The 24,559-nt window shown below is 47.0% G+C and overlaps 1 protein-coding gene across 1 annotated transcript; it reads left to right on the top strand.

Moving 5' to 3' along the window:
• Window positions 1-1,019: 1,019 nt before the first annotated feature.
• Window positions 1,020-22,385, top strand: RRM1 (ribonucleotide reductase catalytic subunit M1). Its single transcript, XM_079973627.1, has 19 exons — window positions 1,020-1,190; window positions 3,232-3,320; window positions 4,072-4,249; window positions 4,570-4,670; window positions 5,399-5,458; window positions 6,559-6,598; window positions 7,553-7,715; window positions 8,205-8,346; window positions 8,565-8,648; window positions 10,431-10,592; window positions 11,360-11,439; window positions 12,393-12,594; window positions 13,658-13,807; window positions 14,153-14,374; window positions 15,233-15,309; window positions 15,835-15,970; window positions 17,367-17,462; window positions 19,999-20,187; window positions 21,177-22,385. The coding sequence occupies exons 1-19, from the start codon at window positions 1,172-1,174 to the stop codon at window positions 21,357-21,359; spliced, it is 2,373 nt and encodes a 790-aa protein (XP_079829753.1). The 5' UTR covers window positions 1,020-1,171; the 3' UTR covers window positions 21,360-22,385.
• The last annotated feature ends 2,174 nt before the right edge of the window (window positions 22,386-24,559 follow it).

Genomic DNA, 24,559 nt, shown 5'->3' with positions numbered 1-24,559 from the left:
TTTATGACTTTTGTAATTTAGTAAATCTTGTTATGCTGTAAGCCGCTTTGAGCATTGCTTTTTTAACTGCGGAAAGGCGGCATACAAATAAAAAATGATGATGATGATTATCTCGAACAGGACCCTTTTCGGCTCCCGCTAAAAACATTCTTGCTTAGACACAAACGCGGTTGTGACTTTTAACCCATTTTAGCATTGTAATGTTTTGCATGTTTCATGCCACTGCCATAAATTTTCCCCACGGCTGATTTCATCGGTTTATCGTTTCTTAAACTGTTTTGAGAGTTGGCTTTTTAAAATTCCTTTTTCTTTTACAGTATATAAATGGACTATGTTTTATGGCGGAAGTGGGAAAAACGAGCCTCATTGCAGGCGGGGAGCGGCTTTCCAGTCCTTCCTGGAGATGCCTTTTGCCCTGGGGATTCCCACATGCCAAGCAGCCATTCTTCCCCCTGGGAGTGAATCTCAAGGTCCTAGTCCTCATGGTGGAGAGGGCTTCGTGCACGACTGGGTGCTGCTGTGCCTGGAGGTGTATTCTATTAATAATATTCCACTTTTATACTGTCCTACATTAAAAAAAAAGAACCACAGCCCCACTTCACAGAACTTAAAAACATTTATTTTATTCAAAAATAAAATTTAATTGATAAACCACTTTGAGATTTTATTTATTTATTTATTTATTTATTTATTTATTTATTTACAATCCAGTCGTGTATAATAATTTCTAATGAGATGTAAAAAATAAAGCCGTCGGAGGGCGCTTTTCCCGTGAGGTTTCTTCGCGCTCTTGGGCTCCCCTCAGAGAGAGGCGGGAAAAGGCCGCCGCCGCCGCCGCCGCCGCCGCCATCTTTGTCCCGGGCACGGAAGCCTGGGCCTCCCATCGCCTCCGCTTTCCCCGGCCCAGCCGCTGCAAAGTGGGGGGGGGGGGGGAAACCTGTGCCAGCCCCCAAGGTGGCTCCGTCGGCGTCCCGGCGTGGGCGTGGCTACGGCGGCGCGGCGGGGCCAGCGTCGCTTGGCGGGAAGGAGCCGTTTCGCAGGCGCCGCCGACGCCCGCCCGCCCGCCCCAACCGCCTCATCCCGCGCGCGGATCCCGAGGACGGAGGGTGGGTCGCCTGAGGAGAAAGAAGGGAAGCGAGAGGAGGAGAAGGAGGCCGCCGCCACCGCCACCATGCACGTGGTCAAGAGAGGTGAGGAGGAGCCCCCCCATCCAGGGCGAGTGTGTGTGTGAGAGGGGGGAGGAAAGACTTTTTGTGCCCCCTTTACCCCCCCCCAACCCCCCTTGTATGGAGAAGTGGGGGGGGGGCGGAAGGGCCAGGAACTGTGAGCCCCCAAAACTCTCGGCCAATATTCCCGCCATAAAAAGAGAGAAAGAGATATTGGGGGGGGGGGTTTCCATTACTCTCTCTCTCTCTCTCTCTCTGGGGTCTTTGAGTAGTAAAGGGCATGATAAAATGACAGAACTAAGAAGAGATCACTCAGGCGACAAGATAAAAAACACGAATGGGATTGCTTAAAAAAAAAACAACAACAACTACCCGGCAAAATATGGTTTCAAAAACAATACTTGGCTGTGCTTAATCTCACAGGTATAATGGGGGGGGGGGGGAAACCCCGATTTTAATAAATGAATACAGAACAGTTTTGTATACTTGACCTAATTCTTTTTCATTTATTATTTCCCCCCTTTTTCTTTTTCTGTATTTTTCTTCTTATTTTTTTCTTATTTGGATGTAACGTTTAATTCATGCTTCCTCTGTAGTTTTTGAAAAATGCAATAAAGCTAATAAAAAATAAGTAAAGAGTGGGGTATAAAGCGAACAGGAAAAGAAACATGATTATCATTGGCCGTATTATTGCCATTTGCCACTGTTGCTGCTGCTGCTCCTCTTTATTATAATAATAATAATAATAATAATTTATTATTTGTACCCCGCCCATCTGGCTGGGTTTCCCCAGCCACTCTGGGCGGCTTCCAACAGAGATGAAAAATACACTAAAATGTCACATATTAAAAACTTCCCTGAACAGCCTTCAGATGTTTTCTGAATGTCAGGTAGTCTTTGGCCGCCTTGTGTGTAGTGTGGGAGAAGGCCAGGATTGTCAGTTTAACAACAACAATAACTAATAGTAACAACAAGAACAACAACTAATAGCGGGTCTGGAGGTGGCGTGGAGGCCGCCTGGTCCGCTCCCTTGCTGCGTTCACTTTAACTGCCAGCCGCCTTGAGTTCCTGTCAGGGGCAAGGGCAGGTATAACTGAATTGGTAGTAGTAATAATAATAAAAAATACAGTGGCACCTCTGGTTGCGAATGGCATCTGTTCTGGAGCCCCGTTCACAACCTGAAAGGAACACAATCCACATCTGCACATGCGCGGATCGCGATTCTTAGCTTTTGCGCATGCGCGTGATGTCATTTTGCACATCTGCACATGCACAAATGACGAAACCCAGAAGTAACCCTTTCTGGTACTTCCGGGTCGCCGTGGGACGCGACCTGAAGAAACGTATCATGAAGCAAACGTAACAAGAGGTATGACTGTAATAAAACTCCAGCTTGCCTTTCCCCCCTCCCATGGTTCTTAAGGCGGTTCTCCCATCCACCCACCCCTTTAATCCCCACACCAACCTTGCAAAGTAGGCTAGGCAGAGAGGCAGTGGCTGAGGAGGGATTCGAACCCTGGTCTCTCCCAGTCCCTCGTCTGCTGCACCACACGAGAGACACGGGGGGGGGGGAGTTTGCTGATGCCAGGAGTGAGGCAGCACCCAGTTCCTGCCAGACCACCCCTCCCCCACCTCCTACAGGGTCAACCCAGGGCACCCCGAGGTGTCACCCTGCAGGCTCCGGAGAGGAGCATCTTCAGAGGCACCCTGGGGTGGTGTCCTCTGGACCAGGTTGGGTGCAGCTACATCTCCCCTTGCCACCTCTCACATTATCCCCCCCCCCAAATTGCTGTTTGGGACGAAAGGGCCCTTGTGCTGACAGGCTCACATTGATCTCCCTTGGGGCACTGAGCTGGTGAAGGGTCTGATTCAGTGTGTTTAGATGTCCCCATTTATTGCATTTGCAGCCCACTTTTTCTACTTGTTGGAGGGGCTAGCTAGTTTTTTCTGGGAGGGATATGGCAGCAGTGCTAGAGGCTGTGAGGCCAAACCCTTGACGGGACCCTCACCCAGGACAGTGTTTGCTCAGCAAGTGATGCTAAATGTTCCCGTCTCTTTTCGGCAGATGGGCGCCATGAGCGCGTCATGTTTGACAAGATCACGTCCCGGATCCAGAAACTGTGTTACGGTCTCAACTTGGACTTTGTTGACCCTGTGAGTGTCTTCGGTGCTATCACGAGTCTGTCGTGGTCTAAGATAAAACAAGGACGGTAAAACGTCTTGAGCACATTGTAGTGGAATGCTGGAACGTAATAATTCTCATGAATAAATGGATGAAGATCCTTGTATTCTAAGGAAAGTTCTGTTCGTGATAGTGACAAAGCAGTGTTTGCTGCTGTGATCCACAAAATATACATTTGAAGTTCCAGTCTGTGCACAGTTGCCTCAGTCTGATTTGGAAACCAGTCTGCTTTTTGGGTGTATGCTATTTTTTTTAAAAAATAAATCTGTAAACTGCCTTCCAGGGAAAATGGCCACTTAAGGTGACACATTTTTATGTAAAATTCTGAGCAATCTAGAGTACCTCCGAAGTATTCTGTTCATCATGGTTACCGTATATTTACAGGTGGTACCTTGCAAGTTTTAAGCCTTGCGCCTCACTAAGCAATCACTGAGGAACTGCCATTACTCAACTTCCCAGCCTTCTGAGCAGTCCTCTCCCCCTCTCATCCCTCCCATTGCCCACCTGTTTTAAGATTCATACATTTACTCTTGTTGAGGCATCTCAATCTCCATATTACTTTAACCACCTTGAGAGTGAAAGGAACCAAGTGGACAGCTTTGCAACAAAATTCATATAGTTCTCTGGCAAACAAAGTCATTGAAAACTGACTGCTCTCCCGCCCCCTTTTTCTGTTATAGCAAACTAACACTGTGGGTATTTGCCCCTTTTTTTTTTGGCCAGGCTCAGATCACCATGAAAGTGATCCAGGGCCTTTACAGTGGAGTCACTACTGTAGAACTGGATACTCTGGCCGCTGAAACAGCAGCAACCTTGACAACCAAGTACCCTGACTATGCTATCCTCGCAGCAAGAATTGCTGTCTCCAACCTGCACAAGGAAACCAAGAAAGTATTCAGCGGTGAGTGTGGGGGTGCTGGCCACAACACAGGAAAACCATTTCTGCAACGTTTGTGGAACGGGCATGTTGGAGGGATTTTAACGGCAAAACTATTGGGCGGAGAGGTTTGATGTAATTAATCCCACTAATAATATGTACCCAGGAGGAATCGGATTGCATTGAAATTCTCAATGATCAAATGGTTGTGATGAATTGTGAAGTTAAAACATTGTTCAATAAGCATGAGCTGATGTCTTCAGCTGATTTGCTCAGTGGTAAGTAATAATACTGGCAAACCTTACTGTTGTAATTATTAAAATGCAGTAACCTCCCTTTTTTAGATGTGATGGAAGATTTGTACAACTATGTAAACCCGCACAATGGCAAACATTCTCCAATGATTGCTAAGGAAACTCTAGACATCGTATTGGCCAACAAAGATGTAAGTAGCACTTTGGCAGAGCTAACAGGAAAGAGTTAAAAGTTAACAGTCTGAGTTAAAAGCAGAATGGCTATTCTGGCACTAGGCTGTGGGAAGCAGTATTCACCTGAATATCCACTTGGTGTTTGGGAAACTGCGTAATATTCTGTGACACAGAATGATGGGATGGTCCACATGCATTTGTGGAGAGGCAGATGAGTTGCCAGACAGGAATGTGCATGGGTTGAAAGTTAACTTGCCAGCATTTTTTGTGCACTCATGATAGCTGCCCTTGTGCTATCTATTACGCATGCTCCACAAATGCCTCAGGGATGTTGGTGGAAGGTGGCCTTGCCATCTCTTTTAAACATAGGTTTTCCCAAAGCCCTGTGTTCAGATCTGGTACTTTGAAATAAGCCCTTGACAAATATAGTGATTTTTCATACAGTGTGGCATTTTTGGTCTTTTGGGTACATGTAGAATATTCCAAATGCAGTTATATTGGTCAACAGAGCCAGGGGACATTCTGCGAAAAGGAAGTGGCGCTGGTTTGAAATTAAGAATTGTTTGCTTCTTCGCTTCCCATTGGGAAACAAATTGAGTCATCACATAGTTGAAAAATGGAACAATTCACATCCAGAGGCCTTTTTTTAAAAAATACTTTTTGTATTGTACACCACGTAGGCTTTTGTATTACATTGCACATAGTCTAAATGTGTTAATCTAACTTTCATTTTTTCTTCTCTAAGAGACTGAACTCTTCTATAATTTATGATCGGGATTTCTCCTATAATTACTTCGGCTTTAAGGTAAAGAGTTGTTCTTTCTTTGAGGGTGTCAGTTACCGATAAGACTTGGAATGGCAAGTTCTGTTCTGTGTAGGAGCCCCAGACAGTAAATAAGCACCCTCATCCCATCTGGCAAGTGCTTCTTCTTGTTCATATGAATGGCTTGGGGAAGGCATGTCCAGGCGAGATGCCTTCTCTTGATGCCTTCCTTTGCAGTATGCCACACACATCTCCCTCTAGTGGAATTTTGATAAGGCAACTTCTAAGTAAGGCAGCAGTTTTCAGACTTCCCAATACTAGGGAGCTGTGACTGCTGATAACCTGCTGAGAAGAACATGCACTCCCCCCCATGGCTTCCCTCAACACCGTCAGCTGCAAAGGATCCTAGGTGTGTTTTAGGGCCCTCCGCTCTGCCTGCATGACTCTGCACATGGTGTGGCTGCCCTGCCACATCAGCCTTCACCCATGTGGTGCACTCCAGGTGCTGTTGGACTACAATCCCCATCAGTCCACAGCATCCTAGGGCCGGGCTGTCTGAGGCCGGTGGGAATTGTAGTCCCAGCAACATTTGGAGGGCGCAGGTTGTTGAAGACTGCGAAAACATGAGGCGGAAACACAGCCTAGGAGAGGGGTGGGGAATTGGATCCTGCCATCCAACTGAATGGAGCCAGCAGTGGGCGACTCCCGAGTCCTTTGTAGCCCAAGTTAAGAGCTTTTGGGGGCCTTTTTGTGTTGGTTAAGCAGGGTGATGGAAAAGCCTCCAAATTTTAAAGAGTGCTGAATTTTGCCTGCAGAGGAAGAACATAGACCTGGGAAAGGTTGGTGTGGTTTACTCAAAATGAGCTTAGTTAAGTCCATAGGTCAGAGTTTCCCCACCCCCATGCCCTAGAAGCCTCTTGCAGCTGTGTGTTGCAGGGACTTCCTCAGGGAAGCTGGTCTGCCATTATGGACCTGATGAGGAACTTTGGGGTTTCCTGAAATACTGATTGAAAGCCACAGCCTTTCAGGTGCAATAAGAGGGTGTGGTGGTGGAATTCAATTGATTTTTTGGTAGTAAATCTTCTACTCCTTTATTTTATATAATGAGCTCTGACTTATGTCCTTTCCCTTTCCTCTTTAAGACACTTGAGCGTTCGTATCTGCTAAAAATCAATTCCAAAGGTAAGTGGTACATGAGAATTGTCTCAGTCCTGTGTACAACTGCACATAGCTTATTCTTAATGTTTTGTAAACTGTTTTGAAATCATTGACAAAATGTGATATATAAATGCTTTAAATAAATAAAGCCATAGCTTTCTAGAAGTGATGGCTTAAGGGAGCTTTTTGACACTTTAATGCTCCTTGGAGCTTAAATCATGAAGGATTAGTGCTTCTGTAGGCAGGGTGATTCTAGGTATTGGGCTTCCTACTGAGAGCTGGCCCCTTGTCAGAGGTAGTTATTCTTCTGAATACCAGCCACTGATAACTGCAAGGGGGGAGAGCACTGCCATTACGTTCTTGTGTTCTCAAAACCATCTAAGTAGCAGCTTCATTGGGCTTTAGGTTACAAATGCTCCTTACATGCTGCTGCTGCTGCTGCTGCTGCTGCTGCTGCCTTGCATTGGAACGTGTGAAGCTGCCTTATGTGGAGACAGACCCACTGGTCCACATTACCTCAGTATTGTCTACACTGACTGGCAGAGGCTCTCCAGGGCTTCAGACAGGGAATGTCTCCATGTCTCCCAGTCCTACCTGCAGATGCCATTGGGGATTTTTAACCTGGGACCTTTTGCATGCAATACGTACCGGTAATCTCTACCACTGAGCCCCTCTGCACTGAAGAAGTAGATAGGGGTTTCTTTTAACTCACATGGCAGCAGTTCACTCGTTATTTCTTCTGTTTGGGTTGAGGGGGGCTAATTTGGACCTTTGGCAAGAACTGACTCTCCTCTCCCCCCCCCATCAGCTTTTACTCTTACATCTTCCTGTGCCTGGAATCCTACAGATGCCAGAACAGGAAATTGCTCTCTGATCTGACAGAATGCATTGGGCCCAGTTGCCTCAGCGGCAGAGGCTCCTTTCACAGGCTGTGGTGCACTCATGTTTTCTTTTTGACTCCTCTCTTCCGGTGTCTAGTGGCTGAGCGCCCCCAGCACATGTTGATGAGGGTGTCGGTGGGAATCCACAAGAACGACATCGATGCTGTAATCGAAACCTATAACCTCCTTTCTGAGAAGTGGTTCACCCACGCATCGCCCACTCTTTTCAATGCTGGTACCAACCGCCCCCAGCTCTCCAGGTAATCCGGGCAGGTGGCCACTGGAAGAGGGAGCAATTGAGGATGGTGTTGCTTAAGCAAAATGGTTTTAACTGTCTATAAAATGGGCATCAGCTGTCCCTTCCTTGCTCTTGCTTAGACTGGTCTGCAGTTTTTACAGCAAGCATTTCTTCAGGGGGGTGCATTTGCTCCAAAACAGGACAGTGCCTACCTAGAGGGTCTATTTGCTTGCTGTTGCTAACAAACAAGTTTCTCTCTTAACTGCTGATACTAATTGCTGGGCATGGAGGGGAGGTATTGATTCAAAATTTCTCATACAAAGAAGAAAAATAAAATCCTCTCAGGAAAAAAATAATGTCTTACGGCTTATGAAATTAAGTGTTGTAGTGAAATTATAGCTGTCAGTTTGCATTCCCCCCCCCCCAAATCTGCACGATGACTTTAAATGTCAGCTTGAGTGCTATCTGTCCCCCCCTGTGGCATTTAACACTTCTGTTTCCTTCCATCCAGCTGCTTTCTGCTGTGCATGAAGGATGACAGCATTGAAGGGATCTACGACACTCTTAAGCACTGTGCGCTGATTTCCAAGTCTGCTGGCGGGATTGGTGTTGCAGTGAGCTGCATTCGAGCCACCGGCAGCTATATCGCCGGGGTGAGTTTTGAATTGTGAAGAGCCTGGCTGTGTTAGTGATTGCTGCAAAGCACCTGTTTTCCAACCCCTTGGGCTGCTGTGGCTTTAATGTAACTTAAACCAGGTCCTGCGTTATAAAAGTGGCAGCCTTTCCTGTGTGGGGTTGGGCAGCTGCTCTGCAAGAGGAACAAGGTGCTCTGTGCCTTAAGTGATGCCCATCTGCTTTCTCTTTGTTTCAGACCAACGGGAACTCTAATGGACTTGTCCCAATGCTGAGGGTCTACAACAACACAGCTCGCTATGTGGACCAAGGGGGGAACAAGGTGTGTTGGCTTCTTCCAGAGACTATGTATGCATTTGGGGGAGTGGGATTGCAAGTTCAAGTGCTTTCTCCACTGCTCTTGTTCTGAAACTCCTTTTTAAAAAATATTTTAATACAGATTAATCAATTTGATTGGGTGGAATGTACAGTGGTGCCCCGCAAGACGAATGCCTCGCAAGATGGAAAACCCGCTAGACGAAATGGTTTTCCGTTTTGGAGGTGCTTCGCAAAACAAATTTCCCTATGGGCTTGCTTCGCAAGACGAAAATGTCTTGCGAGTTCCTGCGGGGTTCCCCCCCCCCTTTTCTAAGTCGCTAAGCCGCTTATCTGCTCATCTGCTAAGCCGCTAATAGCGCTAAGCCGCTAAGCCGTCAATGGGCTTGCTTCGCAAGACGAAAAAACCGCTATACGAAGAGCCTCACGGAACGGATTCTTTTCGTCTTGCGAGGCGCCACTGTAGTTCTACCTACCCAATTTTTAAAATGTATTTCATTAAAACCATTTGTCAGTCACCTTTTAGCATTCAAAGTAGCATATAATAAATCTTGCTTGGTACATCACAGACAACAAATAATTCACAGCATAAAGAAAAACTCAAGCAACAGTGTGGAGATAACAGGACAGAAGCCTGTCTGAATTGTTCACGTGTTACCTGAATAATTGGGACCAATGACACATGTGAATTTCTTGAACGATCCTATGCATTGTTTCCCTTGCCATGATCTGAAATTTTCCACCATCAAAAGCTGCAAGTATCCTATCTCGCCCGAAGGATTTTGAACAGGAGGAGCGGGGAGAAGAAGACCACCTGCTTCTCACCTGGATGCAGCCTCACAGACCTATCTCTATTGTCTCTTCCTAGAATGTCTCTTCTCACCTTCTGAAACTCCTTTTAAGGAAAGCGCTTGTCATTCGCCACATCTCTACTGTGAGAGTGCCTGGCAGTGTTTTTAGTTCCTTTTCAATGTGGGCATCTCAGGCTTGCCACTGGGTAGTCCCATGGTGTAAAACAGTCATAGGCAGCCTTTGGCCCTCCAGATATTTTGGCCTCCAACTCCCATGATCCCTAGCTCACAGGACCAGTGGTCAGGGATGATGGGAATTGTAGCCCAAAACATCTGGAGGGCTGAAGGTTGCCTATGCCTGGTGTAAAAGTTTGCTTTTGTGCCTCTGGTGTCTCTGAGATACTGGAAGGGTTGCCCAGAAGTACACTCAGCATTTGGGATTTTTTCCAAGCTCTCTTAGGCTCATGTTAAAGGATTGACTGCAAGGAGTTCAGTGAATAAAGATGCTCTGTAACCTATTTTGTTCCCCCAGCTTCTTTCTATCTGTAGAGTTTCTCTAAAAATCACCTATTTTGAAAATTGACCTTGAAAAACGTTCCAGTTGATACCAGTTTGCTTGTGTCTATTATATAAGATGTGCAGGTTGGGCACCAAGAGACTGTCCTTGGATCCTCCTGGTTTGTAGTGCAAGGCTTCAAAAACCTTTTGAAGGTTGGGAGATCATCCAGAAAGATCTCCAGTGTAGCGTGAGGTGCTTCATTTGGAAATTGAACAAAGTGTAATAAACATGCAGAAGCACTTGGGTGTGCTTGTTAGATTTTGAAAGCAGCCTTAGTGCAACCGAATCCATTGTTTAGTTATAATCCAGGAAATGATTGAAAGCTTCAGCCAGGCAGAAGCCACTTAATTTTTCTTCTCCACCCTAGCGAGAAGCTAGGGACAGAGATGCAACTTCCTCTAGGCGTTGTTCTGATTCTTCTGTTTATTTGCTCTGCCAGAGACCCGGAGCCTTTGCCATCTACCTGGAGCCGTGGCATTTTGATATCTTTGAGTTCCTTGACCTGAAGAAAAACACTGGGAAGGAGGAGCAGCGTGCCCGCGACCTCTTCTACGCCCTCTGGATCCCAGACCTCTTCATGAAGCGCGTGGAGACCAACCAGGTGGGCAGCTGGGCTCACAGCACAGGCACCTGCCAGCAGGGCTGCGAAGAGTGGGCAGTGGCATGTGCCAGCAGCAGTGCCCTTAACTCTGTTCTGAGTTACGTCTTCTCTTGTCAAGATACAGCCATATAACCCATGAGTTACAGAGTAACACTGATTTGGGCAGTCTTGCAGTACCTTTCTCTGTTCCTCATGAAATGTATGCCTAGCAGCATAATGGATCAAGTCCTATGGCTTTAAAAAGCCTAAAGGCAAAGTGACATTGGACCCAACATCTATCCATTGATCATTGATCATTGATCAGTTCTGAGACACTGAAGAAGTTAGAAAATGGCTGTCTTGTTTTAAATAAGTCTAATTGGGTTTGTGTTTTTTTTTTGTATCCCATTTGGTGAACCACAGGTGTCCTCCCTCAATCTTTTTCAAATGTTCTTTACTTTAATATAAAAACAATTGCCACCAGGAGGGCAATGCACAGAAGTAATGCTTTGTGTGTTTGGTTCTTTGTATTTCATTCTATTGAAAATACAGTTGAGCTTCTAGAAAAAAATATTTTGTGTTCTTCACCCTTTCCACTCCCTGGAAATGAGCTGAACTGATAAAAATGTTTTCCCTGTTGAGGAGGGAAAAGTGGTGATTAAAGTCTTTACGCGTTTAAACACATGAAGGCTTGCTAATGTACATTGTGTCTTTGCAGTGTCCTGCTGTGTGGAAGATAAGAACAGTTTGTGTTGTTTGTCCTTGCTTACTTTGTCTTTCTGTTGCAGGACTGGTCTTTGATGTGCCCCAATGAATGCCCGGGCCTAGATGATGTCTGGGGAGAGGAGTTTGAGAAGTTGTATGAGAGGTATGAGAGAGAGGCTGGTGCATCCTTTGGCAAAGTTTGAGCCAGGAATAGCCTGACAGCAGCAGCTCCTTCACCACCTCGCCTTGCCCCTTAGCTGGATCCAAATGATTCCAGACAAAATACCTTTTGAGTCTGCTTAGAAATGAAAATGGAATCAAAGCTCTTGTTACCTCTTTTCATTCTGTATGTTCTGAGTGGGAATTTGTAGCTCATTTATTGCAACTACAGTTCAGAAAATTTAATGAAACTACAGTTTTTGCATTTCCCCCCCTTAGTCTGTACAGTGGTGCCTCGCAAGACGAAAAGAATCCGTTCCGCGAGTCTCTTCGTCTAGCGGTTTTTTCGTCTTGCGAAGCAAGCCCATTAGCGGATTAGCGCTATTAGTGGCTTTTAGCGGATAAGCGGATAAGCACCTTAGCGGCTTAGAAAAAGGGGGGAAAAGGAAAAAAAACCCGCAGGAACTCGCAAGACATTTTCGTCTTGCGAAGCAAGCCCATAGGAAATTCGTTTTGCGAAGCACCTCCAAAACGGAAAACTCTTTCGTCTAGCGAGTTTTCCGTCATGCGAGGCATTCGTCTTGCGGGGCACCACTGTATTCTGAAAATGGGAACTGGCAGTGCTCATCAGCTGGAGCTGGCCAAAAATCCAGACTCTTAAGAACAACACAAACTGCTTCTGTTACTTTCCCCAAGGAACTCTGGGGAGCCTAAGAATATTGCAACAGAGCTCTCAGCACATGCCCAGATCTGCAGCTCCCAGGATTCCCTGGAGGGACCCAAGACCATTACACAGTTTAGGTGTGCTGTTGTGCACCTCCTGTTCAGGGGCCTTGTTCCACCAGGAGTTCATGGGGTTTCAGTGTCCTTGCTTTGCAAATGAAAACAAGATGCTTGTGAGCCTATGTTCAGAAACTCCAAGCGGGTCCCAATGACGAGTCTTGCTCTGTCTTGCAGCTATGAGAAGCAGGGGCGTGTCCGCAGAGTGGTGAAGGCTCAGCAGCTCTGGTACGCCATCATAGAGTCTCAGACGGAGACAGGAACTCCTTACATGCTGTACAAGGACTCTTGCAACAGGAAGAGCAACCAGCAGAATCTGGGAACTATCAAATGCAGCAACCTGTGCACAGAAATTGTGGAATACACCAGCCAGGATGAGGTGGGTTGGGTAGGAACCAGGTGCCACTGCGGCTCAGCGGAGTCCGTTTTAGGGAAGGCGTTCCCACGAGATGTATTTGGGGGAGCCACTGTTCTCCCATGCTTTGCCAGTCAAAAGGGCAAAGGGATGTTCAGATGCCACGAGAAGTGGGAAATTCCTGCTTTGTTTTAAGGAAACTCATCTGTGCAAAATGAGAACAGGCCTTTTCTCTGGTGACTCCCCCTTGGGGACTGCTCTCCTCTGGGAGGCTCACCTGGCACCCTCCTTGCATATCTTTAGGTGCCAGGCACCAGGAAAAACATTCCTCTTCAGCCAGGCCTTGGGCTGTTGAACAATCTATGGCCTTTTAAGTGTGTACTGTGCTTGTGTTATTAGTTTTTAGTTGTTTTTATGCTGTAAACCACCCTGTGATATTTGGGTGAAATATTATTTTAATAATAATGATGATGATGTAGAATTCACTGCCAGGTGAAAGGAACACAGCCAGAAATTAATGGTGTGCATAGATATATGTAGAACAAGGAAGACTGGCACTACCCATTTGGCGGCATGGGTGGTGTGTGTGTGTGTGTGTGTGTGTGTGTGTGTGTGTGTGTGTCAACAGAATGAGGATCATAAGTGGTGTTGACAGCATGTCTGAAAGGACTAGGAGCGTCTAGCTTTTGAGAAATAAGAGGTGGAGCGGTTGGGATCAGTGTATGTTGAGTTACTGCCCTCTTCTGACATTTTGAGGATTTATTCCTCACAGGATCACTGAAAATAGAATTGGAAAGCAATGGTTTTGATTACTCCTTACCATATTTGAGCACATCAGCATAGCATACCTGCCTAGGCAGCCTGTGGGATCTTCCCCATACCATTTAGAACTGGATTTAGAGCTCTGCATTTAGGCAGAGGGTGTCCTGGCTCAAAGCAGGTGTTTGGTTCTGCCATTCCGGCTAAATGGTTGATGAGCCCATAATGGGGAACATCTTCTGCCATACAGTTTGTAACCCTTTCCCCTCTCTCTACTGCATACATTGCTTTAGCCATTGAGCGCTGCTTCCTTCTTTGCCTATTCCAGGTTGCGGTTTGCAACTTGGCTTCCTTAGCCCTGAATATGTACGTCACTCCTGAGCATACTTACGACTTCAAGAAGCTGGCCGAGGTCACCCGAGTCATTGTCCGGAATCTGAACAAGATAATCGACATCAACTACTACCCTGTGCCAGAGGTACGAAGGAGGAGTTTTAGCCCTAGACTGAGAGGTGCTCTTGGTAAGGCTGGTTGTTCAAGACTGAGGGACTACAGAGAACCAGCAAGTTCTCAGCTACTTCCTTTGAAGGGTGGTTGACACTATGGAGAAATTTAAGAATGTGGCAGTTTCTGTATTCCTCATGTATTTTTTCCCCTAAGCACATTCCTTGTTATCCCGGCATTAGCTAGTGGGCTGTGGGAAGCACACAATACATTAGTAGGGGAAGAATGATGTGCCTGAAACCAGAGCTTGCCCATTCCAGGTTCTTAACTCTCTGCCCCCCCCCTTTTTTCTCCTTTTGTCCTTCACAATGTGTTGCAGGCTGAGACCTCAAACAAGCGCCATCGTCCAATTGGTATTGGTGTGCAGGGGCTGGCTGATGCCTTCATCCTCATGCGGTACCCTTTTGAGAGTGCAGAGGCCCAGCTGCTCAACCAGCAGATCTTTGAGACCATTTACTACGGTGCCCTAGACGCCAGCTGTGAGCTTGCCAAGGAACACGGGCCGTACGAAACCTATGAGGGCTGCCCAGTCAGCAAAGGCGTAAGTGGCAAAGTTTAGAAAGGTTTTTGAACCAATTGTATTGAGGGTCCTTTGGGGAAATCTGTCGGATTGGAACTTGCGGAATCTCAAACTGAGATGCCAAGAAGTGCCACAACTCCAATAAATGTCTGCTGGGCTACACTGAGATGCTGAACTAATTTAAGTGTCCATTTCACCATTTATTTCACCCTATGACTGGTGGTGTTGAATCTGGCCTTTTGGCACAGAATTCAGATATTCATGAATACCCAGTTTCATTTTTTAAAAGAAGTTCCTAGCCCTGAGTTCCTACAAGATGCCCTTGCAAGCTTTTTCTTCAAAAGCATTCTTTCTTTGTAAGCATTTTTACACTTGAGTGAAATGTCTGCTTGCATCTGGATTCGCTAAACTTCTAAATCCTTAGGTATATTCTGAAGCTCTCAAATTCTTCCAAGTGTTCTGCTTTTCCTCTGCCTTTTCATGAGTAGTTGAGATTAATAAATTGCACAGCTTGGATTTTTGCCACGTGCCCTCAACATGTCTGAGATGCTTTTTCTTAGACATAATTGTCTCAGATTCATTGTGATGAAATTCATGGCTGAAACCTCTGAAGGATGAATAGCCACATCCATGGAGAGAAACCATCAACTCATGCCTGTGTGGCGAGCTTGGCATTTGCCATGTGGTGTCTAAGCAGGAATTGAAGCACCGTGTATGAACCAAAAATTGCAAGAAGCCTTGACCTGAAGGAAGCTGCTTTTCTCTTCACCCCCCCCCTTTGTTTTATATTGTGGGCTTTCCTGTGGTAGCTGGCAGGCTGCACACCCTCACTTAGGGGGCAGGTTTGGTTTGACGAGATGGTGTGTGCCTTTTCTTCAGATCCTTCAGTATGACATGTGGAATGTGACCCCTACAGACCTTTGGGACTGGAAGGCTCTGAAGGAGAAGATTGCAAAGTGAGTGAAAGCCCTTGATCAACACCCAGAGCTGGCTGGTGGTGGGGTTAATGGGTGAGGAGTAGCAAAGCATGCAAACGGACAGGGTAGCTCTAAACTGAGGATGTTAAAACTGCAGCTTGAGCTACGTAAGAGCACAGTCTTCTCCCCGATGCAGCTCTCATTCATTTCTGTGCAGCTTGCATGGGAGAACTTAACAGGGTATTCTGATCTTGGGGTATCCAGTGTTCATCATGCTAGGAGCAGATGCAGTAGAATCAAGTCCATTAATTTCAGTGGGACTACTCTGTGACTTAGTTGCTTTTGTTTAACACCAGACCGTGAGATCCTTTTGAATGCTGGGGGAATACAAGCACTTTAGGGTATTATCCGTCACCTGCAACCAACCTGGCAGATGGTTCCGCTGGGCAAGATAATTTTTAATTTGCCAAAACTGGGCTTTCCTTAACTGATGCCAAAGGCTGGTTCTCTGAAGATGGCGATCCTCTTCAACAATCACTGGTCCCTGCTTTCTGTGTGATTTAGGTACGGGGTTCGGAACAGCCTTCTACTTGCACCAATGCCGACGGCTTCTACAGCTCAGATCTTGGGCAACAATGAGTCCATTGAGCCCTATACAAGCAACATCTACACGCGCAGAGTTCTCTCTGGAGAGTTCCAGGTAAAACAGCAGAAGGGTGGCCTTGAGCAACTCAGGGGTAAAGGTGGGTGCTGTGCCTGCGATCCTGATGTCCTCCTTGCCACCCTCTCTAATAAAATTCAGCCCCTGTCTCTTGTGAGTGCCAGAAGCACAGGCCTGGTTCACACACAACATAAAACTCTAGTTTACTTTGAGCAAACCTTGGCCCTGCTGCTCTTGGTTTGGAGAGAGTTGGGGATTGTCTCCTCCCCTGTGTGGCTCAGTCAGGGGCAGGGGAGAAGCTAAGCAAGTCTGCACATTAAACCGTGGCTTTGTGTTGTGCGCAGACTCTTTGGTGGCTCATGGCTTCAATATGTGCTTCAAGGGGAAATGGTTGCAAAATTCAAGGTGCTAGCTCTGGTGATGAAGAGAATTGTCATGGTGGTGGACTGGCATGCGAGACTTAGATGAGCTTCAGAAAAGGGCAGCCAGAATTATAAAGGGGATGGAGCAACCCCCCCGTGAGGAAAGTTTGCACCATTTGGGTTTTTTTAATATAACGAAAAGGCAAGTAAGAAGGTACACGATAAAGGTGTATGAAATTATGCCTGGCATAGTGTGATGGCTTGTGTATGCTCTTTGCAATAAGCACCCTCTGCTCACTCAGATATTTACAGTTCTTTATTTTACATATGTACAAACAGCACATTACAATCATGCGTCCGAATCGTCCGGTTCAGATTCGGGGAGTGGTCTTCTCCGGCTTCTCCTCCAACAGAAAAGGCGGGGAAGTTTTATGGGATGTCTCTGATCCCCGCGTTTTAACCTTCTCCTTTCCTGTGCAGACGGCACAGGCTCACCGTCTGTTCCTGAGCTCCCTGTGCGGTGCTGGGGCTCTGCTTCAGCATCGGAGAGCCTTTCCACCTCCTGGCTCTCTCCCTATTCCCCATCCGTCACTTCCTCTCTATCTCCCTCTGACTATTCCCGCTCCTCAAAGGCGTTCCCTGGCAGTCCTGTGACACATAGAAGACAGAGAGAAGCTTTTCTCCCTCTCCTGTAACACTGAAACTTGCCGACATCCAATGAAGTTGAATGTTGGAAGATCCAGGACAGACACAAACCCTTCTTCACACAGCACAGAGCCAAACTAGAATTTGCTGTCCCAAAAAATGGTGATGGACACTAACTTAGATGGCTTAAAGGGAGGATTAGACGCATTAGCAGGAGTTTCCAGTGGCTGCTTGTCATAATGGCTGTGCTCTGCCTTCAGGAACTGAGACAGCCCACAAGCTTCTGAATGCCAGTTCCTGGGAACCAGAGATACATATGTGGGGGGCATCATGCCCTGCCTGCTTGTGGCTTTCCCAGAAGCTGGCTGCTGCCCCAAACAGGACACTGGCTGCTTGCTGTAAGTGAGCATGACTTCTGGTTTTTGCAGATAGTGAATCCCCACTTACTAAAAGACCTGACGGAGAGGGGCCTGTGGAGCGAGGAGATGAAGAACCAGATCATTGGCTACAATGGCTCTATCCAGGTCAGTTGTCGGGGGGGGGGGGCTTTGCCAAGGGGGCCGTGTCTGCATGGAGGCCTTAGTTCTATACCCGGCTCCATATGCGAGAAAGAGCTTCCTTCCTCTTATGTGGAGATGCTAAAAAGAGAGAGAGAGAGAAGAATGCAAGAAAACCATGCCCTTCAAACGTACCTGCTACCTTTTTGTGTCTGTTCATTATTTAAATGGGGATAAACAGTTGAACATTGAAATTGTTAACATCCAGTAAGGCTGCACAGTGCAGGGCTGAGAAAGCAGACAGGGAGTGGTTTTTCCTCCCTCGCCTAATACTAGAACCTAGTGGGGCCATAGGGAGAACCAGAATTTTAGAAGATTCAGGACAGATAAAAGAAAGGACTTCACACAGCTAAACCATAGCATGTGCTCACACAAAACGTAGTGATGGCCACCAACTTGGATGGCTTTAAAAAAGAATTGGACAAATTCAAGGAGGATCTGGCTATCAGTGGCTGCTAGACTCAATAACTATGCTCTGCTTATGGCCTCTTTCCTTGGGGGCACCTGGTTGGCCACTGTGAGAAGATGATGCTGGACTAAATGGACCACTGGCCTCATCCAGAAGGGCTTTGCTTATGTAGGTGAGGCTGGTTTGGGGATAGAATCAGCCTGGGATGACTTGGAGGGTGTGAGAGAACACAATCCTGCTAGTCTTGCTGAATCTCGCAGCAGATTTTGATAGCGTTGACTTTGATTTGTTACCTCCGAGGATGTGGACAGGCTGCTTGGACGAGTGAAGCCAACCACCTGTCTCCTGGATCCTTGCCCATCCTGGCTTATAAAAGCTAGCCGGGAAGGACTGGGCGATGGGCTTCGTGGGGTGGTGAATGCTTCCCTCCGTGAGGGAGCCTTCCCAGACCCGCTGAAAGAGGCGGTTATTAAACCGCTTCTTAAAAAACCATCTTTAGATGCGGCCACGATGGCCAACTGTCGCCCAGTCTCAAACCTTCCATTCTTGGGCAAGGTGATTGAGCGAGTGGTTGCTGAACAACTCCAGGCACGCCTGGAAGAAGCGGACCATTTGGATCCCTTCCAGTCGGGATTCAGGCCTCATCATGGGACTGAAACTGCCTTGGTCGCACTGGTTGATGATCTCCGGCGGGCTAGGGACAAAGGTGAGAGCTGTTTCCTAGTTCTGCTGGATCTCTCAGCGGCGTTTGATACCATCGACCATAACATCCTTCTGGACCATCTTGAGGGGCTGGGAGCTGGGGGCACTGTTATACAGTGGTTCCGCTCCTTCCTCCTGGGCCGTGTTCAGAAAGTGGTGGTGGGGGATGAGTGTTCAGACCCCTGGGCTCTCACTTGTGGGGTGCCTCAGGGTTCTGTCCTCTCCCCCATGCTTTTCAACATTTACATGCAGCCGCTGGGAGAGATCATCAGGAGGTTTGGGCTGGGTGTTCATCAGTATGCAGATGATACCCAGCTCTACCTCTCTTTTAAATCAGAACCAGTGAAGGCGGTGAAGGTCCTGTGTGAGTGTCTGGAAGCGGTTGGAGGATGGATGGCGGCTAACAGATTGAGGTTGAATCCTGACAAGACAGAAGTACTGTTTTTGGGGGACAGGAGGTGGGCAGGTGTGGAGGATTCCCTGGTCCTGAATGGGGTAACTGTGCCCCTGAAGGACCAGGTGCGCAGCCTGGGAGTCATTTTGGACTCACAGCTGTCCATGGAGGCACAGGTCAAATCTGTATCCAGGGCAGCTGTTTACCAGCTCCATCTGGTACGTAGGCTGAGACCCTATCTGCCTGCAGACTGTCTCGCCAGAGTGGTACATGCTCTGGTTATCTCCCGCTTGGACTACTGCAATGCGCTCTACGTGGGGCTACCTTTGAAGGTGACCCGGAAACTACAACTAATCCAGAATGCGGCAGCTAGACTGGTGACTGGGAGCGGCCGCCGAGACCATATAACACCAGTCTTGAAAGACCTACATTGGCTCCCAGTACGTTTCCGAGCACAATTCAAAGTGTTGGTGCTGACCTTTAAAGCCCTAAATGGCCTCGGTCCAGTATACCTGAAGGAGCGTCTCCTCCCCCATCGTCCTGCCCGGACACTGAGGTCCAGCTCCAAGGGCCTTCTGGCGGTTCCCTCACTGCGAGAGGTCAAGTTACAGGGAACCAGGCAGAGGGCCTTCTCGGTAGTGGCGCCCACCCTGTGGAATGCCCTCCCATCAGATGTCAAAGCAATAAACAACTACCTGACATTCAGAAGACATCTGAAGGCAGCCCTGTTCAGGGAAGTTTTTAATATGTGACATTTTAGTGTATTTTTCATCCTTGTTGGAAGCCGCCCAGAGTGGCTGGGGAAACCCAGCCAGATGGGCGGGGTACAAATAATAAATTATTATTATTATTATTATTATTATTATTATTATTATTGATTTCCTTCTGGATCCTCCACGTGAGTCGGGAGTCGGCCAAATCCAGCCCCCCACCCCTGGTGTAAGCCAAAAGCAAGCTTCCTGTCCACGGAGTCATCCTGTAGGCCTTCTGCCTTTCAGAATATCCCTGAGATCCCAGATGACTTGAAACAGCTCTATAAGACGGTGTGGGAAGTCTCCCAGAAAACGGTCCTCAAGATGGCAGCAGACCGGGGGGCCTTCATTGACCAGAGCCAGTCTCTCAACATCCACATTGCGGAGCCCAACTATGGCAAACTGACCAGCATGCACTTCTACGGGTGGAAGCAGGTAAGCAGAGCGACGGGGAGGGAACCACCCTAATAGAAGTTTTTCGTGTCGATCTTGTAGGTTATATTTTCAAGCTATAACAATACAGTGGTGCCTCTCAAGACGAAAAGAATCCGTTCCGCGATTCTCTTCGTCTAGCGGTTTTTTCGTCTTGCGAAGCAACCCTATTAGCGGATTAGCGCTATTAGCGGCTTAGCGGCGCTAAGCAGCTATTAGCGGCTTAGAAAAAGGGAGAACAAAGGGGGAGAAATCGCAAGACTCGCAAGATGTTTTCGTCTTGCGAAGCAAGCCCATAGGGAAATTCATATTGCGAAGCGCCTCGAAAAACAGAAAACCCTTTCGTCTAGCGGGTTTTTCGTCTTGCGAGGCACCACTGTATAGCCCTGATAACAAGCCGTTGTGTTCAGGCCCTGTTTTGACAAGTCCTGCAAACCTTGTCCAGGGGGAAATCCTGGCTCATATGGTTCTGCCTGGTTTTTGAATTGAATTGGCAGTTTAATACTTATGTAAAGCATGGAATACTTATGGAAGATACAGAAAGTATAGAAAAGGATAGTTATTACATAGGTTGTAGCTGCCAACAGTGGCAATATAATAATAATAATAATAATAATAATAATAATAATAATAATAATTTTATTATTTATACCCTGCCCATCTGGCTGAGTTTCCCCAGCCACTCTGGGTGGCTTCCAATAGAGGGTTAAAAACAATACAGCATTAAATAACGTGAGGTAATGTCCTTCCCTGGATCCTGGGTGTTCTGGGTTACCTCCTGTTACTGTGGTGTCGGTAGCGAAACCTACACAAACTGCTTTAATTCCTCCTATCTATCTATCTATCTATCTATCTATCTATCTATCTATCTATCTATCTATCATCTATCTATCTATCATCTATCTATCTATCTATCTATCTATCTATCATCTATCTATTATCATCTATCTCTCTATCATCTGTCTATCTGTCTCACCCTTTCCTGCCCACAGGGCTTGAAGACTGGCATGTACTACTTGAGGACAAAGCCTGCGGCCAACCCCATCCAGTTCACCCTGAACAAGGAGAAGCTGAAGGACAAGAGCTTCAAGGAAGAGGAGGAGAAAGAGAGGAACAAAGCAGCCATGGTGTGTTCCCTGGAGAACAGAGACGAGTGTCTTATGTGCGGGTCTTAAGCAGCTGCCAGGTGTGGAGGCCCCCCTTACCTCTCCTGCTCCAGCCCCAGCTAGGTTAGTTAGGTCTAGTTCACTTTGATTAGAAGAGAGAGGCTGCCGTTCTGCTTCAGGAAGGGGTCAGGCAGTTGTGGCTCGCTGGGTGCAGTGGTGTCCTTGCTTCCCCTTCAGGTGGCAAAGCTGTCAGGGTCATCCAAGTGGGGGGGGGGTGGCGGCAGCAGAGGAAATCTGCACACACGGCTGTTGTAGCAGGAACCTTTAAGTGCCCTTTTATTATTATCCATAATGTAAATAATAGTAGGCTCCTTTAAAATGCACATAAAGAGAAGTTCGCCCGTCTTGTTATGCTTGGGGAACAAGAACTCCTTTCAACAATCGCTTCTTATGCCAAAATCTCCACCAGCATGTCTTGTTACCCAGAGAGACAACATCTCCTCTCCAGCCCTTGGGGTCTAGCACTCTCTCTCTCTCTCTCTCTCTCTCTCTCTCTGTCTTAAGACGAGCGGTGTGCAATCAGGGGGCTGCAGAGCAGGGAGAGGGGAAGGGAGCATCTTTGCTCATCGTGTGGGCCTGCAACTTGCTACTTTAAGGCGCACAACTTGCCATGTGGTGCCACAACCCATACCAGCCGCTTCTGGAAATGGGCTTAGAGTTACTGTTACATAGAGGGAATGTTTTCCCCTTTCCTTCACCGGCTGTGAATTCTGGGGAACAGCCACTGGAAGGAGCTTGGATTAAGCATCCAAAAACTGGGCTTGGTTTAGCAGTGTTATTCTTTGCCACAAAGCTGCTGTAGCCACTCCTGCCTTCTCTGAAGAACGACGTTTACTGGGCTGAGCTGTTTATTTTATAAAGATAAGAAAAAGACGCACACCTCAAACTAAACCATGCCTTTTTTCTTCAGTTCTTTGTCATTCCCATCGGAATTAAGTGGCCTTGTTCTGGACTATTTATTGAATTTGGGTATTCTGCATGTAGACTTGAATCCTCTAAGCAAATTCAGTGCATCAATAAAAGCCATGGTGTAAAGTTGGTGTCCGGCATTTCTTGGTGTTAAAGAGCCTGGAAATTCATGTCATTGGCTTGGCATCTTTGTGTCAACTGCTCTTCCATGCTTTTCTGGGATTATGTACAACGGTACAAATCACTTTCCTGAGTAAAATTCCTAAATGAACTGCTAGTTTTAGGATTACACTGCAGGCAGGGAAGGGAGAGTTTCAACGACAAGTTGAACAGTATTATTATTTATTCAATTTATATCCCATCCTTCCTCCCAAAAGAGCCGGGGTTGAGGTGAAAACACCCACAATAATAATTTTTTAAACAGCATTCTAAAAACAGTTAAATCATTCTACAAAAAAAGGTAGGGTTTCAAACACTGCCAGGACGGTGTCCTTCAGCTCTGAAGTGCCAGGGTAAACAAGGTTATTTTCAGATTCCTCCTGAAAGTTAGAGTCGAAGAATTGTAGGGTCTAACCCCCTGTAATGCAGGAGTCGTTAATAATGTTGGGAGACAGGCACATCTCGCGTGAGAGAGCATTCCACAAATGGGGAATCACAATTGAAAAGGGCTTACAAGCTCGGTGGCAGCACGACCAAGACTCACTCGTAGGTTGCCAGGTGGTTGATATTGGGAAGGTGCTCTTTTAGGTTCTTGGGTCCCAAGCCATTTTGGGCGTTACATGCTAGGACTAACCTTGAATTGGGCCCAGTAGGTCACTGGCAGCGTTTTCAGGACTTGCGGCGCATGGGGTCACCCCACTTAATCAGCCTGGTAGCCTCTTGCGCTGCCTGCAGCCTCTGGAACTTCAAGGGCAGCCCCACATGTTCGAGGAACAACTATAGCCGGTAAGCCAGTCTAAGCCCAAGCATAAGGACTCCTAGCCACAGAAGCCACTCGGGGTGACAAATTGGAATTTCAACGTACACTGTCGAAAGCCACTGGGACCAAGGAGAAGCTGATCAGGGTCTTAAGTCTGGGTGACTGATGGTGCCAAAACCAGGCCTGCATCCCACTGGGATGGATATAGGAAGGGTTCCCAAATTTTGGGGAGCCACTCCCCATTTGGGTTCATAAAGTCTTCCCCAGTGCCCCATACCTTAATATAAAAAAAGCTCTTTGCATTATCCTATAAGGAAAGCAATAGCTGGTCACTTAAGTGTCCTCGTCAGTATCCCAAAAGAATGAGCCCAACTGCAAGAGCTACAGCCAAATGATGGTGCCCTCCAGGCTAATTGGGGGGGGGGGGCTTTCTTCCAGTCTCCTTACCTAGCTGCTGCCTAGAACAGGAGCCAGAGAGCTGGGTGTGAGCTGAGCTGGGAGCTGGAGACACAGAAACCTGCTTGCCCTGTGCAGGATCCAAAGCTGCGATGAGCAGAGAAGCAAGACCTGTTGGGGTGTTGGTGCTGTGAGCCTCTCAGTCTTATGCTCAGGTTCTACATATGGGGAAATAAAACCATATATCCTAGAGATACCACAATCTCCGCTGACCCTCATACCAAGGAAACCAAACCTGGGGAAGCAACTGGAATCCCCGGAGACGCGCTGCTTGGAGATTGGGGTCGCAGGTAACAATATCTGTATACCCTCCATGCTGTTTAATGCCTGTGCTACTTATTTAAAAGGAAAGGTCCCTGTTCCAAGGTAGAGTCATAGAATCATAGAGTTGGAAGAGACCACAAGGGCCATCGAGTCCAACCCCCTGCCAAGCAGGAAACACCATCACCTGGTCACGAAGCAGCTCCCATGTTGCCACTATTATTGTTTTGTTTTTTGTTTTGTTTATTTGTACTCCACTCATCTGACAAGGCAGCTTCCAGCACATATAAAAGCATAGTAAAACATCAAACATTTAAAACTTCCCTATACAGGGCTGTCTTCAGATGTCTTATAAAAGGTGTGTAGTTGTTTTATCTCCTTGACATCTGATAGCAGGGCATTCTACAAGGTGGGTGCCACTACCAAGAAGGCCCACTGCCTGGTTCCCTGTAACTCCAGAGAACGGGAACTTGTATGGGGTGTTAAGAGGGGGCTAGTACCTGTGGGAGGGGGCATCATCATCATCATCAATTGAATTTTATTCCGCCTTGCATCAGTAGATCTCAGGGTGGTTCACAACATAAAATACAAGATAAAAATGAACAGGAACAAAAAACAAACCAATAACCCCCTCTCACAAATACATTTAAATGGTTATAAGATG

The sequence above is a fragment of the Podarcis cretensis genome (assembly GCF_951804945.1).
Source record: "Podarcis cretensis genome assembly, chromosome: 4".
In the NCBI taxonomy this organism is placed as follows: domain Eukaryota; kingdom Metazoa; phylum Chordata; class Lepidosauria; order Squamata; family Lacertidae; genus Podarcis; species Podarcis cretensis.
The sequence above is the reverse complement of the archived record's forward strand: the minus strand, read 5'-3'. Positions and strand labels throughout refer to the sequence as shown.

Coding starts and splice junctions, on each gene's coding strand:
- RRM1 (XM_079973627.1), top strand. Junction 5,459..6,558: donor ATAATTACTTCGGCTTTAAG/GTAAAGAGTTGT, acceptor TTCCTCTTTAAG/ACACTTGAGCGTTCGTATCT. Junction 11,440..12,392: donor TTTGAGAAGTTGTATGAGAG/GTATGAGAGAGA, acceptor TCTGTCTTGCAG/CTATGAGAAGCAGGGGCGTG.